Raw genomic sequence first — 14,418 nt, 5'->3', positions numbered from 1 at the left:
GGAATCTGTTGTTCATTTCTTAAAAAAAGAGTAGTGTCGTCAGCAAATTGACTGACAGTAAAATTTTTACCTTCAAAACGAATGCCTGATATAGTTCCCATTTTGAGTAAAATAGACAACATTTCTGCTACCATTATAAATAATAAAGGTGAGCATCCACATCCTTGCCTGATGCCCCTTCTAACCTCAAATCTTGGACAAGTACCTTGGGTAAGAGCTACAGAACTGTTAATGTCTTTATAAAGCATTCCAACTATACTAATGAATTTAGGAGCAAAACCAAAGTGTTTAAGAGTTTGAAAAATAAAAGAATGCTCCACCATGTCAAAAGCCCAATAAGGAACATAACACGTATGTCTAACTAGACTGATTTACATGAAGAAAGAACTACAAACTACAAAGTCAGGGGAAACATTACAGTATTTCAAACTGACTTGACAGAACGCATAGTGAAATGAGACCAGATGGACAGCAGCGACGTAAATTGAGTTTTGTATATTATTTAACAGTAAAAAATATAAACAAAGTAAAACAAAGTTGCATAAGCGTGGAACCGATCGTGCAGTGTAGTAAATCGTCGGAAAACAAAATCATCATTTGCGCATGAGCGATTTCTACAACGTCGTTATGCGCATGCTCGATAACGTTTATTCTATTGTATGTTTGTGTGAATTAATAAATCAATACATATCTAATACATATCTAAATACATATCTAAATGGACTGTTTAGTCATTATGCCTCATCTTTGTGAGGTTTCATCTGAGAAGTGTCTGGGTCTTAAAACAAGGGAAGAAATTCTGAAGAATATTTGCTACAATACAGCTTTGACTTGCATGGTATGGAAAAATACTATGGACGTGAAATGGTGGCAGAAACCTGCGTGTTATTAAATATGATAAACATTTGTTATAACCTCTGTCTCTCAAAAGCAACTTGCTATTTACTTCATTTACCATTTGTTTATACAATCTTTGAAAATGTCTTACGTGCCGTTGTGTAAGCTGTTTATTTTGACAGTACATTCAGTGATTATTATTGTAACCATCTTCATGTAAAAACAGTGGTATTTCGATTACATCCACTTCGTCTGCGATAAAAAACGCGAACGCGATCTCGTCCATTGTTCACGTTTACAAGCGACAAAACAGCGAGATTCACGAAGTGTCCGACTTCAAAGTTTTTTTGACTCCTCCCCTTACTGCAGCCGCCTACTCTCACCTACATTTCAGGCGAGCCAAGGCGCATCTCAAACAAGCCTACCATTTGACGTTTTTTGACTATGCGGAAGCAGTACTTCCTATCGTAAACTTTTTGTCAACAGGTTATTAAGCTTTTGCGACTTATGCCTACTACATTGTAGCTCAACAAGAAAATAGTCAATAATAGACCTATAAGGAAAGACAGTTTCATGCCAGAATAGTTTACTCCTCCAATATCCGAAAACGAAAGTATAAACCGATGAAGATCGTTCTGCCTTTCTGCTCCAAGTTACTGTATTACGGTAAAGTTGCTCATTTTCTGTATTGTATAATGACTAATGCTAAATTATTCTATTAGTGAATTATGACATGTATGTTAACTACAAACAACACCGTCAAGAAGAATACGGGATTCCTATTATTTCCATGTTCTGGATAGCGGCACAGTTAGGGATCGTCTAAAAACTCCAGTGAATTGATCATGGACAAAGAGAGTCCCAAAATAACACTATAATCTCAAAAGCGTAGTGTCTACAGTTATTTGTACAAAAAAGCGCATTTAACAGATTTATAATATAAATCTTAAATAAGATTTGAGGATAAAGACTTTTTTAATTTAATCTGAAATACATAGCATGACTGTGCCTCTATTTTATTTGTGTGAGTTGAAAAGATTGTATCATAATAAGGGCACACGACGCATGGTTTCAGCATTCAAATTGCAATTTGCCCATGCGCAATAGTCAGATGGCAGTAGGGGAAACTTAAAGTGATGTATGCAGTAGCCAAACGTTAGCCACTTTATTGTGGCCGCTCGCTTTAAAAAGGAACCTTGGGTATAGAGAGATGTTTGGCTTAATATATTATCAATGGCATTTACTTTATAAATGTGTAATTAAAAAACAGTGTAACTGTCACAGTTTTCATAAACTCTGAAACATATTTTTACTCCAAGGCCTTTATTGCGCAAAATCTATGACATCAAATGGTTGCAACTTGTTCTCTTAAAGCTACAGCGAAGCACACACGTTTTCTATATACAGGTGCTGAATATCATCAAAAGTCATTTCATTCAAAAAGTGAAACTTGTATATTATATTCATTCATTACACACAGACTGGTATATTTCAAATGTTTATTTCTTTTAATTTTGATGAATTTAACTGACAACTATGGAAAATCCCAAATTGAGTATCTCAGAAAATTACAATATTACTTAAGACCAATACAAAGAAAGTATTTTGAGAAATCTTGGCCAACTGAAAAGCATGAACAGGAAAAATATGAGCATGTACAGCACTCAATAGTTAGTTGGGGCTCATTTAGCCTGAATTACTGCAGCAATGCGGCGTGGCATGGAGTCGATCAGTCTGTGGCACTGCTCAGGTGTTATGAGAGCCCAGGTTGTTCTGATAGTGGCCTTCAGCTCTTCTGCATTGTTGGGTCTGGCATATCGCATCTTCCTCTTCACAATACCCCATAGATTCTCTATGGGGTAAAGGTCAGGCGAGTTTGCTGGCCAATTAAGAACAGGGATACAATGGTCCTTAAACCAGGTACTGGTTGCTTTGGCACCGTGTGCAGGTGCCAAGTCCTATAGGAAAAATAAATCTGCATCTCCAAAAAATTGGTCGGAAGCAGGAAGTGCTCTATAACTACCTGGTATACGGCTGCGTTGACATTGGACATCAGAAAACACAGTGGACCAACACCAGCAGATGACATGGCACCCCAAAGCATCACTGACTGTGGAAACTTTACACTGGACCTCAAGCAACGTGGATTGTGTGCCTCTCCTCTCTTCCTCCAGGCTCTGGGACTCTGATTTGATGAAATGCTAAATTTACTTCTATCAGAGAACAGCAGTGCAGTCCTTTTTGTCTTTAGCCCAGGCGAGACGCTTCTGACGCTTTCTGTTGTTCAAGAGTGGCTTGACACAGGGAATGCGACAGCTGAAACCCATGCCTTTCATACGTCTGTGCATTGTGGTTCTTGAAGCACTGTCTCCAGCTGCAGTCCACTCTTTGTGATTCTCCCACACGTTTCTGAACGGCCTCTATTGCATTTGTGTGAGTAGAAAAGATTTCACAATCCTCTCCGCGCTTATCCTGATTGCTTGTACACTTTTTTCTACCACATCTTTTCCTTCCCTTCGCTTCTCTATTAATGTGCTTGGACACAGAGCTCTGTGAACAGCCAGCCTCTTTTGCAATGCCCTTTTGTGTCTTACGCTCCTTGTGTAAGGTGTCAATGATCGTCTTTTGGACAACTGTCAAATCAGCAGTCTTCCCTGTGATTGTGTAGCCTGCAGAACTAGACTGAGATACCATTTAAAGGCTTTGCAGGATTTTTGAGATAAATAGCTGATTATAGTGTGGCATCAGGTGTCTTTAATATTTAACCTTTTCACAATATTCTAATTTTCTGAGATACTGAAATTGGGATTTTCCTCATCACAATTTAAAGAAATAAACATTTGAAATATATCGATCTGTGTGTAATGAATGAATATAATATACAAGTTTCACTTTTTGAATGAGTGAAATAAATCAACCTTTTGATGATATTATATGACCAGCACCTGTATAACAGCTAAATATGATATGACAAACATAAGATCAGATATAATAATACACGAGGCCAATAGGTGGCGATATGTCCTCTTGACACAAGCAGCCTGCCTGCCATGAAACAGGAATGCGTTCAGTTTCAGAAAGAGTCTGTACATTTGGCTTTAAACGACCATCTTTTAGACATGTAAAACTATTTAAGCATCCACCATAATGATTTTATTTTCATTTTTACACTGACAATGCATTGCAAAGTTTTTTTATTTAGTATAATGAATTTTGATATAATGTTGATCAGGCCTAACTGCCTTACTTTACCAATATGTAGCCTTCGTTATCAGAAACTCCGAAATGTTGACTTACACAGACGCGTAACATAGGCCAAAGAAGTATGATATTCGTTAATGCCGTTTAACACATTACACACATACGTGAGTCGCGAGGTGCTTGTTACACAAATAAAGTTTATGCACATTTGTTACACAAATAAAGTTTGGACATTTGTTACACAAATAAAGTTTATGCACATTTGTTACACAAATAAAGTTTAAGATATGGACAAATTATTCTTGTAGTATAATCATTGACAAAGTCAGCCCTAGCATTCTTAGAAAAATGAATATGTTTATATGAAAATAGTTTAGAATTACATTTAAGAATATTGAATATTTATAATATAAATTCTTTTGTACTTCAGGTTATGGCCTGTGCACAGCAATCTGCTGTTGAGTACCTCCGAAAATCCAGGAAGCGCCTGGTGACTCATATGCAAAACCTTCCTCTCATCATTGAGAATCTTTATCAGCAGAACGTTTTCAATGTACATGATGTTGATGCTCTCAAAGCAGAGGAGACAGAGTTTAATAAAGCCAGATCTATACTGGACAGGGTCCAGTGTAAAGGGGAAGAAGCCAGTTATGAGTTACTCAGGATTTTGGATTTCACTCGGAAGAGAACGTTACACGTTGACTTACATTCCTGGATAAGTTGTTTCGCCTTTAGGGAAGATGCAGATGCTAGCTATTCATTTGGTGAGTAGATGTGTGAAACAATTAAAGTACAAATACAGTAAATAAACATTTTTAATTCAACTTTAGTTATTTTAGGTACAAAGCCCTGTCAGAACTACCAGATGCAGCTTAAGGATAAAGTAAAAAGTATCCTGAAAAAGCAGTGGAAACAAAGCTGTAAATATCTGCACAACAATGCACAGACAAACTTCAATTACATACCTCTTGTTTTAGAGACAGGCTCTGTGGTGAAAACCGCAAACTGCAAAATCAAAATAAAGTGCAAAAAATTCAGAAAACTACGACCCAAAAAACTGAGATCTTACATTCCTGATAAACAAGAAACACTTTCACCTGAATATCTACTGAAATCAAAAACCAGAAACATCCTGTTGATTGGAAAACCTGGAATCGGAAAGACTACAGTCGTCCAGCAAATGTTGAAAATGTGGACAGAAAGGGAGGACATAGAGCCAGACTACGTGTTTTATTTTGATGAAACTGTTGTGTCCCACGTTTCCAACCTGGTAAGTTTGGACTCATTTTTGTTTGATGTGTATTTAAAACCAACGGAAAGAGACAGACAAGAAGTATTTCAAGACATTGAAGAAAACTCTGAGAATGTTTTAATTGTGTTTGATGGTGTCAACCGTGTGCAAGAAAACTCCATCCTGCAGAAGATTATGGACAAAGACCTTCTACCTGAGGCGAAGGTCATAATAACCTGCAGAATAGAGTTTGAAGATGATTTTTTATCTGACTGGCCCTCACAGAAAGTGTATGTTCAAGGATTCAGAGAAGAGTCGATCAGAATTTACCATCAGATGATGTTGGGTCATAATCCGGATCTTCTAGATGTTGTGTTGACCAATCAAGAGCTGTTCAGTCTTAGTCACGTGCCAATGTATGCATTCATGATCGTAGCCTTCGTTCTGTTTAAAAATGACACTGTGAGCAACCAATCAAACACAGTGACGGAAATGTACATCCACATCTTCCGTGATACTTTGAAGAAATATGGGAGGAGAACGCTTGGACAAATAGATCAGTACCTAAGAGAAGTGAAAGATCAGCTTGATCTCTTAATGAAAAATGCATTCAGTGCAACTGAACAGAAAAGCCTGAACCTTCCAGAGATCAGCGGTGATGAAACAAACATTTGTCATGCTTTTCTGAAAATGCTCACAATAAGAGACAGTCTGACGTCCGAAACAAAATACTTTGCATTTCTCCACAACACAATGCAGGAATTCTTCTCAGCTTTGTGGCTTGTTGAGAATCCAGATGAAATTGAGAAAGTCCTGAAACTGTGTCAGACTGAAGAGAATCAACACATGAGACATGTTGTGCCTTTCCTGTGTGGACTTCTGGGAGAACATAACAACAAACTCCTCAAGTGTCTCTTCTCAGAGGATCAGATGAAGAAAACATCCGAATGGTTCACTGAGAAACTTTTGGACACTTTCCTCAGACCTCAGAGTGACGGTGAAGACATTGATCTTCTCTATGTGTGTCAGTGCTTGTATGAGCTTCAGTCATCTAACGCTTGCTTGATGTTTCTGGAGAAGATGAAGCATCAGCTGAACGTTGATGTGAATCTGGACCCTCATCAGAGTTGTGCTTTGTCTTATGTGATCAGTCAATCCACAGATAAAGAAGTTCATCTGAATTTGGAGAACTGCACCGTATCTGACACAGGAATGATCATGATTCTCACCTGTTCACCAAAGATCAGGTACTGAATAAAAATCAATGTTTACAGGGTTGTTCTTGAGTCAAAATGGACTTTACTTGTAGTTTATATACTTTGTACATTTTAAGGTGAAATTATTTAATTCAATTAGTTTTTAATATAATTGTTTTTAATGCTAATATTTGAATAGTTCATGTTTTTTATTTCTGTTACAGAATAAAGCTTTGGGATGAACCGCTACAGCAAATTAAATTCTTACTAGAATTTTTCCACAAAGTATCGAAAAAAAATGAGACTATGACATCATGCTGTTGGAATTCTGACATGCCAGACCTGAGCCAAGCACTGCTGGATCTTTGCTCACATGTGAAGGACTATGAGACTCAAACAGGCAGGAGTTTACTTCCAGCATTACAGTCAGTTTATCAGACAGCACCTGATGTCTGGATCATAGATCTCTCAGAGAGAAAGGCCTCCATCCTCCTGGAAGTGTTGAAGCTCCAAACAGAGAAGAAACCAGTAGAGCTGAGAGGATGGACAGATGATGAGAGTCAAGTGATGAGTTTCCTTCAGTGTCTGCCCTACATCTCACAACTGAGGTTAATGTTTCTCATTAAAGTGCATTCATAAATGTCGCTCTTTCTCTAAAGAAAATGTAGAAATTTTTCACATCACATATCAAAGATACAATATAACATTTTCTTGAATGGATGATCTGAACATTGTAATTGGTGCAAGCTTGCAGTCACAGTTTGTTTTGAATATTTTTAGTCAATCCACTTTAAAACTGTAATATACGACAGAGTTGTACCTAAAAATAAGATTTCGAGTCTAAAATCATAATATTTTGACATTATTGTTATAGTTCAGTGACATATACTTTATGTAAATTATTTTATTTGTATTTGAACACAGTTTTGACTGTTGGGATCCCCATGTTGAAGTCCGATGTCTTTCACAACTCTTCATTAAAGCAGCAGAAACTGAGACACAAACAGGAGATCAGATGCTGAAACTGTTGACATCAGTCTGCACACACACATCTTTCCCTTATGAAGATATAGACACACCTGAACAGAGTGATTTTCTGCTGGATCTTTACTCACATGTGAAGGACTGTGAGACTCAAACAGGCAGGAGTTTACTTCCAGCATTACAGTCAGTTTATCAGACACCTGATGTCTGGATCATTGATCTCTCAGAGAGAAAGACCTCCATCCTCCTGGAAGTGTTGAAGCTCCAAACAGAGAAGAAACCAGTAGAGCTGATGGACTGGACAGATGAAGAGAGTCAAGTGATGAGTTTCCTTCAGTGTCTGCCCTACATGTCACAACTGAGGTTAATGTTTCTCATTAAAGTGCATCAATAAATGTTGCTCTGTCTCTAAAGGAAATGTAGAAATATTTCACATCACATATCAAAGATACAATATAAAATTTTCTTGAATGGATGATCTGAACATTGTAATTGGTGCAAGCTTGCAGTCACAGTTTGTTTTGAATATTTTTAGTCAATCCACTTTAAAACTGTAATTTACGACAGAGTTGTACCTAAAAATAAGATTTCGAGTCTAAAATCATAATATTTTGACATAATTGTTACAGTTCAGTGACGCATCTTTTATGTAAATTATTTTATTTGTATTTGAACACAGATTTTACTTTAAGAATCTCAATGATGGAGTCCAATGTGTTTCGAAACTCTTCATTAAAGCAGCAGAAACTGAGAGACAAACAGGAGATCAGATGCTGAAACTGTTGACATCAGTCTGCACATACACATCTTTCCCTTATGAAGATATAGACACACCTGAACAGAGTGATTTTCTTCTGAATCTTTACTCACATGTGAAGGACTATGAGACTCAAACAGGCAGGAGTTTACTTCCAGCATTACAGTCAGTTTATCAGACAGCACCTGATGTCTGGTCCACAGATCTCTCACAGAGAAAGACCTCCATCCTCCTGGAAGTGTTGAAGCTCCAAACAGAGAAGAAACCAGTAGAGCTGAGAGGATGGACAGATGATGAGAGTCAAGTGATGAGTTTCCTTCAGTGTCTGCCCTACATCTCACAACTGAGGTTAATGTTTCTCATTAAAATCCATCAATAAATGTTGCTCTGTCTCTAAAGGAAATGTAGAAATATTTCACATCACAGATCAAAGATACAATATAACATTTTCTTGAATGGATGATCTGAACATTGTAATGTAGAAATTATGTGTGCAAGCTTACAGTCACAGTTTGTTTTGAACTGTTTATAAACAAGAAGATTTTTAGTCAATCCACCTTAAAACTGTAATGTACGACAGCGTTTTACTTGAAAATAAGATTACAAGTCTAAAATCATAATATTTTGACATAATTGTTATAGTTCAGTGACGTATATTTTATGTAAATTATTTTATTTGTATTTGAACACAGATTTTACTATAAGAATCGCAGTGATGGAGTCCAATGTGTTTCGAAACTCTTCATTAAAGCAGCAGAAACTGAGACACAGACAGGAGATCAGATGCTGAAACTGTTGACATCAGTCTGCACATACACATCTTTCCCTTATAGAGATATGAACAGCTCTAGACAGAGTGATTTTCTGCTGGATCTTTACTCACATGTAAAGGACTATGAGACTCAAACAGGCAGGAGTTTACTTCCAGCATTACAGTCAGTTTATCAGACAGCACCTGATGTCTGGATCATAGATCTCTCAAAGAGAAAGACCTTCATCCTCCTGGAAGTGTTGAAGCTCCAAACAGAGAAGAAACCAGTAGAGCTGAGAGGATGGACAGATGATGAGAGTCAAGTGATGAGTTTCCTTCAGTGTCTGCCCTACATCTCACAACTGAGGTCAGGACTGTTCACTCCAGTAAATGTATTTGTAAGCTCGTCTTTATGCTTCTTTAGTTTATATAAATGTCAAGTTTATAATAATCATATGGCAGATCAGCTGGCTATTCCTTTATTAATATGTTAATGTTCTTCACATGTCAATACCCTCTGTTACGTCCAAATATGTTCAGGTAAATTACTGTTCATACATTTTCCGCTGCTTATGAACGTGAAAAAAGCATAAAAGCTTCAGTTTTGTGTGTTTAATGTTTATGAATCTGTTTATTTGAATCACTTTTTGTGTTTTTCAGTGGTGCTGACCGCTGTGTGTTGAGTCTTTTTAAACCGGTGGAGTTCAGAGAGAATCCAGAGCTGGTGAACTCGCTGTTCCAGGCTCTAGATTTCAACCTCAGACTCGAGGGAATATTACCCAGCAGCACCTGCAGGTTTGTGGGTGGAGTCTTACATCTGTCAGCTCACAGACTCACTTTAACAGCAAAACCTCGAGCCATCTCTCTCAGGGGAACAAGACTTCTCTTCAGACACATCACAAACATACAAACACTCAGGTAAAGGACCAAAATAAACCGTTTTATTTACTGTATTTATAGATTTTACTATTTGTACTTCTGTTCTCTTCTCAGGCTGAGTGGTTATATGGTGGTGAGAATAGTGCGTGCAGTGAGGTCTGCAAGAGTTCCTGTCACTGTAGATGAACTCTCAGTTGATCTGAATGATAAACGGCGGTCAGACAGCGAGATGTCCAGAGTTCTGAGCAGTTTGGCTTCTCTTCTGAGACTCTGGACCGTCCAGTGTTTGAACTTGAGCGACTGCAGGATGAAGTCTCTCTCTCTGATTCTCCTTCTGTCTCAGCAGAGCCCAGTGACTCTCAGGTCTGACCATATGACAAATTTCTCCAGTGTTGGACTGAAAATGTTTGACAATCCCTGCAAGTCTTTAAAAGGTTTTGAAATATCATATAATAGGGTTGGTACTCTGCGTTACTTCATGGAACACATTGATGATGTGTGTTGTCTGCGTCTTCAGACTTCCTCAGAAGAGATTTTAATATTCAGAATGTTAAAAGACTTTCAACCAGTATAACACAACATGAACGGTTCTCAAGTTTCCAAAGCTTTTAAATTTGACCAAACTAATGTGTTTAAAGGTTAAATTAAGACTTGAGACGTGTACAGAAAATTAGGATAAGATGAAATGTAAGAATAATTAAATATTATTAAAATTATATTAAAATAATTGATTATTCAATTAATGTTTTGTGAGAAACTGTAAGTTTATAACATGTCCAGCGTATTTTAAACTTGCAGGGCCGTGTTTTACTTTGAAATGTGTGCAGCCTGTTTTTCCAGTATAGACTTTATTTATTTGATGATCAGGTTTTAAAATATATTTAAAAAGCCTGCACAACCATCTTGTATTTATAACAAAAAAAATAATTGTTATGAACTCTGTGTGTGTTTAGACTGTCTAAAGAGACTCTCCAGTCGCTGACTGAATGTGTGTATGAAGCTCAAGAAGAGGAATTGACTTCACGCTTCCTGCACAAAGTGGAAAGAGATTTGACTCCATGTGCCTTGAGTTGGGAAGAACTTCACTATTTCCTTCAGTGTGAAATTTCGTCCATCACTGTGGACTGTAGAGGAAGGAACGTGTCACTCAACATCAGAGAAATTCTGCCATTTCTGAAAAGGATTCGTTTTCAGCGGTAAATGACAAATGATTTGAGCATAATGATTATTTGCAGATGGCGTAATATGTAAATTAATAAGTTTACAGTGATTTCTTTTTATATTTATTGATGACTTTGTGACGTTTATATGTGTCTGTACAGGATGAGCTCCACCTTGATGTTGTGTTTATTAAGAGAGATCTACGAGTCCAGATCTTTAGGGTTTGTGTCCGGTCTGTTGTGTTCAGTGAAGAACTGCATTAACCTTCAGAACAGAGCGCTGGACTCGGTCCACTGCGCAGCTCTGCGCTTTATACTGCAAAACCGCACTGCAGTCACACTCAACATGCTGTGGACCTCCATACCAGAGGAGGAGCTCAAGAGCATTCTGCCTCTCCTCAGTCGTGTCTCCTGCCTCAGGTCCTACATCTATTTTAAAAAAATTATGTTGATACGTTATTACATTATATGATTTTGACATTTGATTTGTTTTCAGTGTTGACAGAGTGCTTTTACTGAGAATGCTTCACTGCAGTTCATCTGATGTCCAGCAGGAGGCGTCAGCCGATCTGCTCTCTGCCCTGCAGCACAAGCTGGACTTCTCCTGTGGTTCTGCACTGGACCTGACAGAAGACACCCCCGCACAGACTCTCCAACTGACTGCTGAGGACTGTCGTGTGATGTCTACAGTCGTTCAGAGAGTTTATAGACATACACACACCCTCACACAGCTGAATCTACACGACTGTCAGATGAATACAGCTGGAATAGATCAAGTCTTCACAATCTTACGTTCTGTTAAACTCCAGTGAGCAAACATAAACGTATATCATTCATACACACAGAGATACAAGTAACACGCATATACATATAAAACATATCTCTCTCTCTCTCTCTCTTTCAGGTGTGGTAAATCAACGCTGCTTCAGTTTCTCTCTCATGTTGATGATGGAAAAGCTGAATGTCTTTCTCGCGCTCTGGGTGAAGAAGTGGATCTCAGTCAGACTCATCTGGACCTGCAGGTCTGTAGAGGTCTGGCTCTGGTTCTGGAACATTCTGAAGGTCTGACAGAACTGGATCTCAGTCAGTGTCATCTAACTGATCAGAGTCTGAATCTCCTGCTGCCAAACCTCCACAAAGCACGAAACATTGAGTGAGTGAAAGACAGAGAGAGAGAGAAATAGTGAATATTTTATATTGTTCGGTGATATTTATTCCGTGTGTTTTATTCTGGCTTTTGTTTGTGTGTTGTGCAGTTTTAGTGGCAATAGCATCACTGACGCTGGAGCACTGGAAATCTACAGTATCGTCTCTCATGACAGTAACATAAAGACAGTGAGGTGTGTGTGAGCATCAGTGAAACCGAATCTGGGTTAAAGTGCTTTACTTACTCTTTTATTTAAGATCCATGTTGAAGGTAAATCAGGGTAAATCAGTAGCAAAACTTGAGAGCTTGTAGATTTTAATTTGTGAACCCGAAAATAAGTATTTGTACCAGTAGGCCTACACTAAAATGTACACTCACAGCCCCATAGTGAAAACTTGTCAAATAAAAAGCTGAAGTTGAATGTTGAGATTTGCATTCGTGGACAACTTCTGAAGTCTTGCAGAAAAGCAAGTTGCAGAAAAATTGTCACAATTATGTAAACTGGCATTTACAAAATACATTGGCAGATACAAATGCATAGCACATATTTACACGTTTTCCTAGATTCATTCCTGCCATTAAGGGGGTTGTGGTTCAGCCACATGACGTCATCAAATTCTGCACTTTCTCAGGCTTCTGAGCTTTCGAAAGCACAAGTTAGTTTTGCTGACTTGGGTTTATCGCGAAAGTGTAGCAAAAGTCAAGACAGGAAGATTTGAAACTGTAGTGAGAGGTTTGAGAGGTTGTAGATGTTTATTTGTGGTTGCAATTCAAATCTGAATCTAGAGAAACCTGTAAATATGTGCTATGCATTTGTATCTGCCAATGTATTTTGTAAATGCCGTTTACATATTTGTAACAATTTTTCTGCAAATTCAGAAGACAGATTTGTAAATCTGGAACCTGCTTGTCAAAAAGTTTTCCAACATTCCTGTTAAACTGGCCTTAAAGCTTTGTGCTTTCAATAATATTTACATATCGTACAGAGATGATGAATAAGAATACAGACAAAAGATATAGATTCAGTCATCTGTTTGTTTAGAACACGCATGTGAACATCCCCATAAAGAGACGCAGACAATAGTCGCTCTCCACAGACATTTTTGTGTATATATGTTATACAAAGCAAAACCATGAATGTCTAAGTGTATGATGATGTGATCGTTTGAGCTAGACTGTAATGTCAATGTTTGTATTCCTGTAGGCTTTTCAACAACAGAATTGAATCACGAAAGCTTTTACTCACAGACACACGGTTTGAGATCTGGTGATGCACAAAATCTTTATTTGGAGTAAATGACCAGCTGATAGAACCTACAGTGATCTTCAACGTTGTGGCTGTTGTTCTGTCAAGCTCCTGAAATTTCCAGATGACACTACCATCATCGGCCTCATCCACAATGCTGAATAGTCTGCGTATAGACAGGAGGTCACAACAACCTGGAGCTCAACGCGCTCAAATCAGTGAAGATGATCGTGGTCTTCAGGAGAACCCCCCCTCCACTCCCTCCACTCACCATCACAAACAACACTGTGGCTGCAGTAGAGTCATTCAGGGTTCCTGGGCACTACCATCTCTCAGGACCTGAAGTGGGACACTCAGATAGACTCCATCGATAAAAATGCCCAGCAGAGGTTGTACTTCCTAAGCCAGCTGAGGAAATTCAACATGCCACAGGAGCTGCTCACACTGTTCTACTCGGCCATCATTGAGTCTGTCCTGTGCCCATCCATAACTGTCCGGTTTGGTTCAGCTACTAAATCAGACATTAAGAGACTACAAACAAACAGTAAGGACTGCTGAGAGGATTGTCGGTGCCCCCCTGCCCAACCTCCAAGATCTTTACAGCTCCAGAAAGAGAAATAATTTTGGACCCCACTCATTCAGCCTGAACAATTAAAAGCTCTTACACACTGTTCATCACATTGCACACTTGCACATTACACATAGCATCCGGAAACTGTACATTGTAAGAAACAATAGGTTAAACCTGTTAATAACACATCTGTACACTCTTTTACAAAATGATGTGTAAAGACTTGGCAGTTAGTATCAGCAGAGACAAAAACAACAGCTTTCTTCCTTTAAAGGACAGTGAATATGTACATTTAAATAAATTAAGTTACTCTTAACAGTTAAAAAGCTGATTTACTGATTTATTATGGAATATGCTGGTTTTGATGCTGTGCTCGTTTGTGCTGGTCCAACCAGCATTAAAACATACCAAACCCAGGATATACTGTTTTTATTTAACAGAATTGTCTAGTAGGCTAC

At 38.1% G+C, this 14,418-nt stretch overlaps 1 protein-coding gene across 1 annotated transcript; it reads left to right on the top strand.

Annotated features, from left to right (window-relative positions):
* Nucleotides 1–1,208: 1,208 nt before the first annotated feature.
* Nucleotides 1,209–14,377, top strand: LOC306893676 (uncharacterized protein). Its single transcript, XM_079455624.1, has 15 exons — nucleotides 1,209–1,503; nucleotides 4,469–4,802; nucleotides 4,878–6,516; nucleotides 6,690–7,073; nucleotides 7,390–7,812; nucleotides 8,129–8,554; nucleotides 8,899–9,324; nucleotides 9,618–9,875; nucleotides 9,951–10,199; nucleotides 10,790–11,032; nucleotides 11,159–11,416; nucleotides 11,493–11,804; nucleotides 11,901–12,149; nucleotides 12,253–12,336; nucleotides 13,348–14,377. The coding sequence occupies exons 2-15, from the start codon at nucleotides 4,472–4,474 to the stop codon at nucleotides 13,412–13,414; spliced, it is 5,349 nt and encodes a 1,782-aa protein (XP_079311750.1). The 5' UTR covers nucleotides 1,209–1,503; nucleotides 4,469–4,471; the 3' UTR covers nucleotides 13,415–14,377.
* Nucleotides 14,378–14,418: the final 41 nt, after the last annotated feature.

Source organism: Barbatula barbatula, assembly GCF_947034865.1.
Source record: "Barbatula barbatula genome assembly, chromosome: 5".
NCBI classification, from domain to species: Eukaryota; Metazoa; Chordata; class Actinopteri; order Cypriniformes; family Nemacheilidae; genus Barbatula; species Barbatula barbatula.
This window is presented reverse-complemented; position numbering and strand designations above follow the sequence as displayed.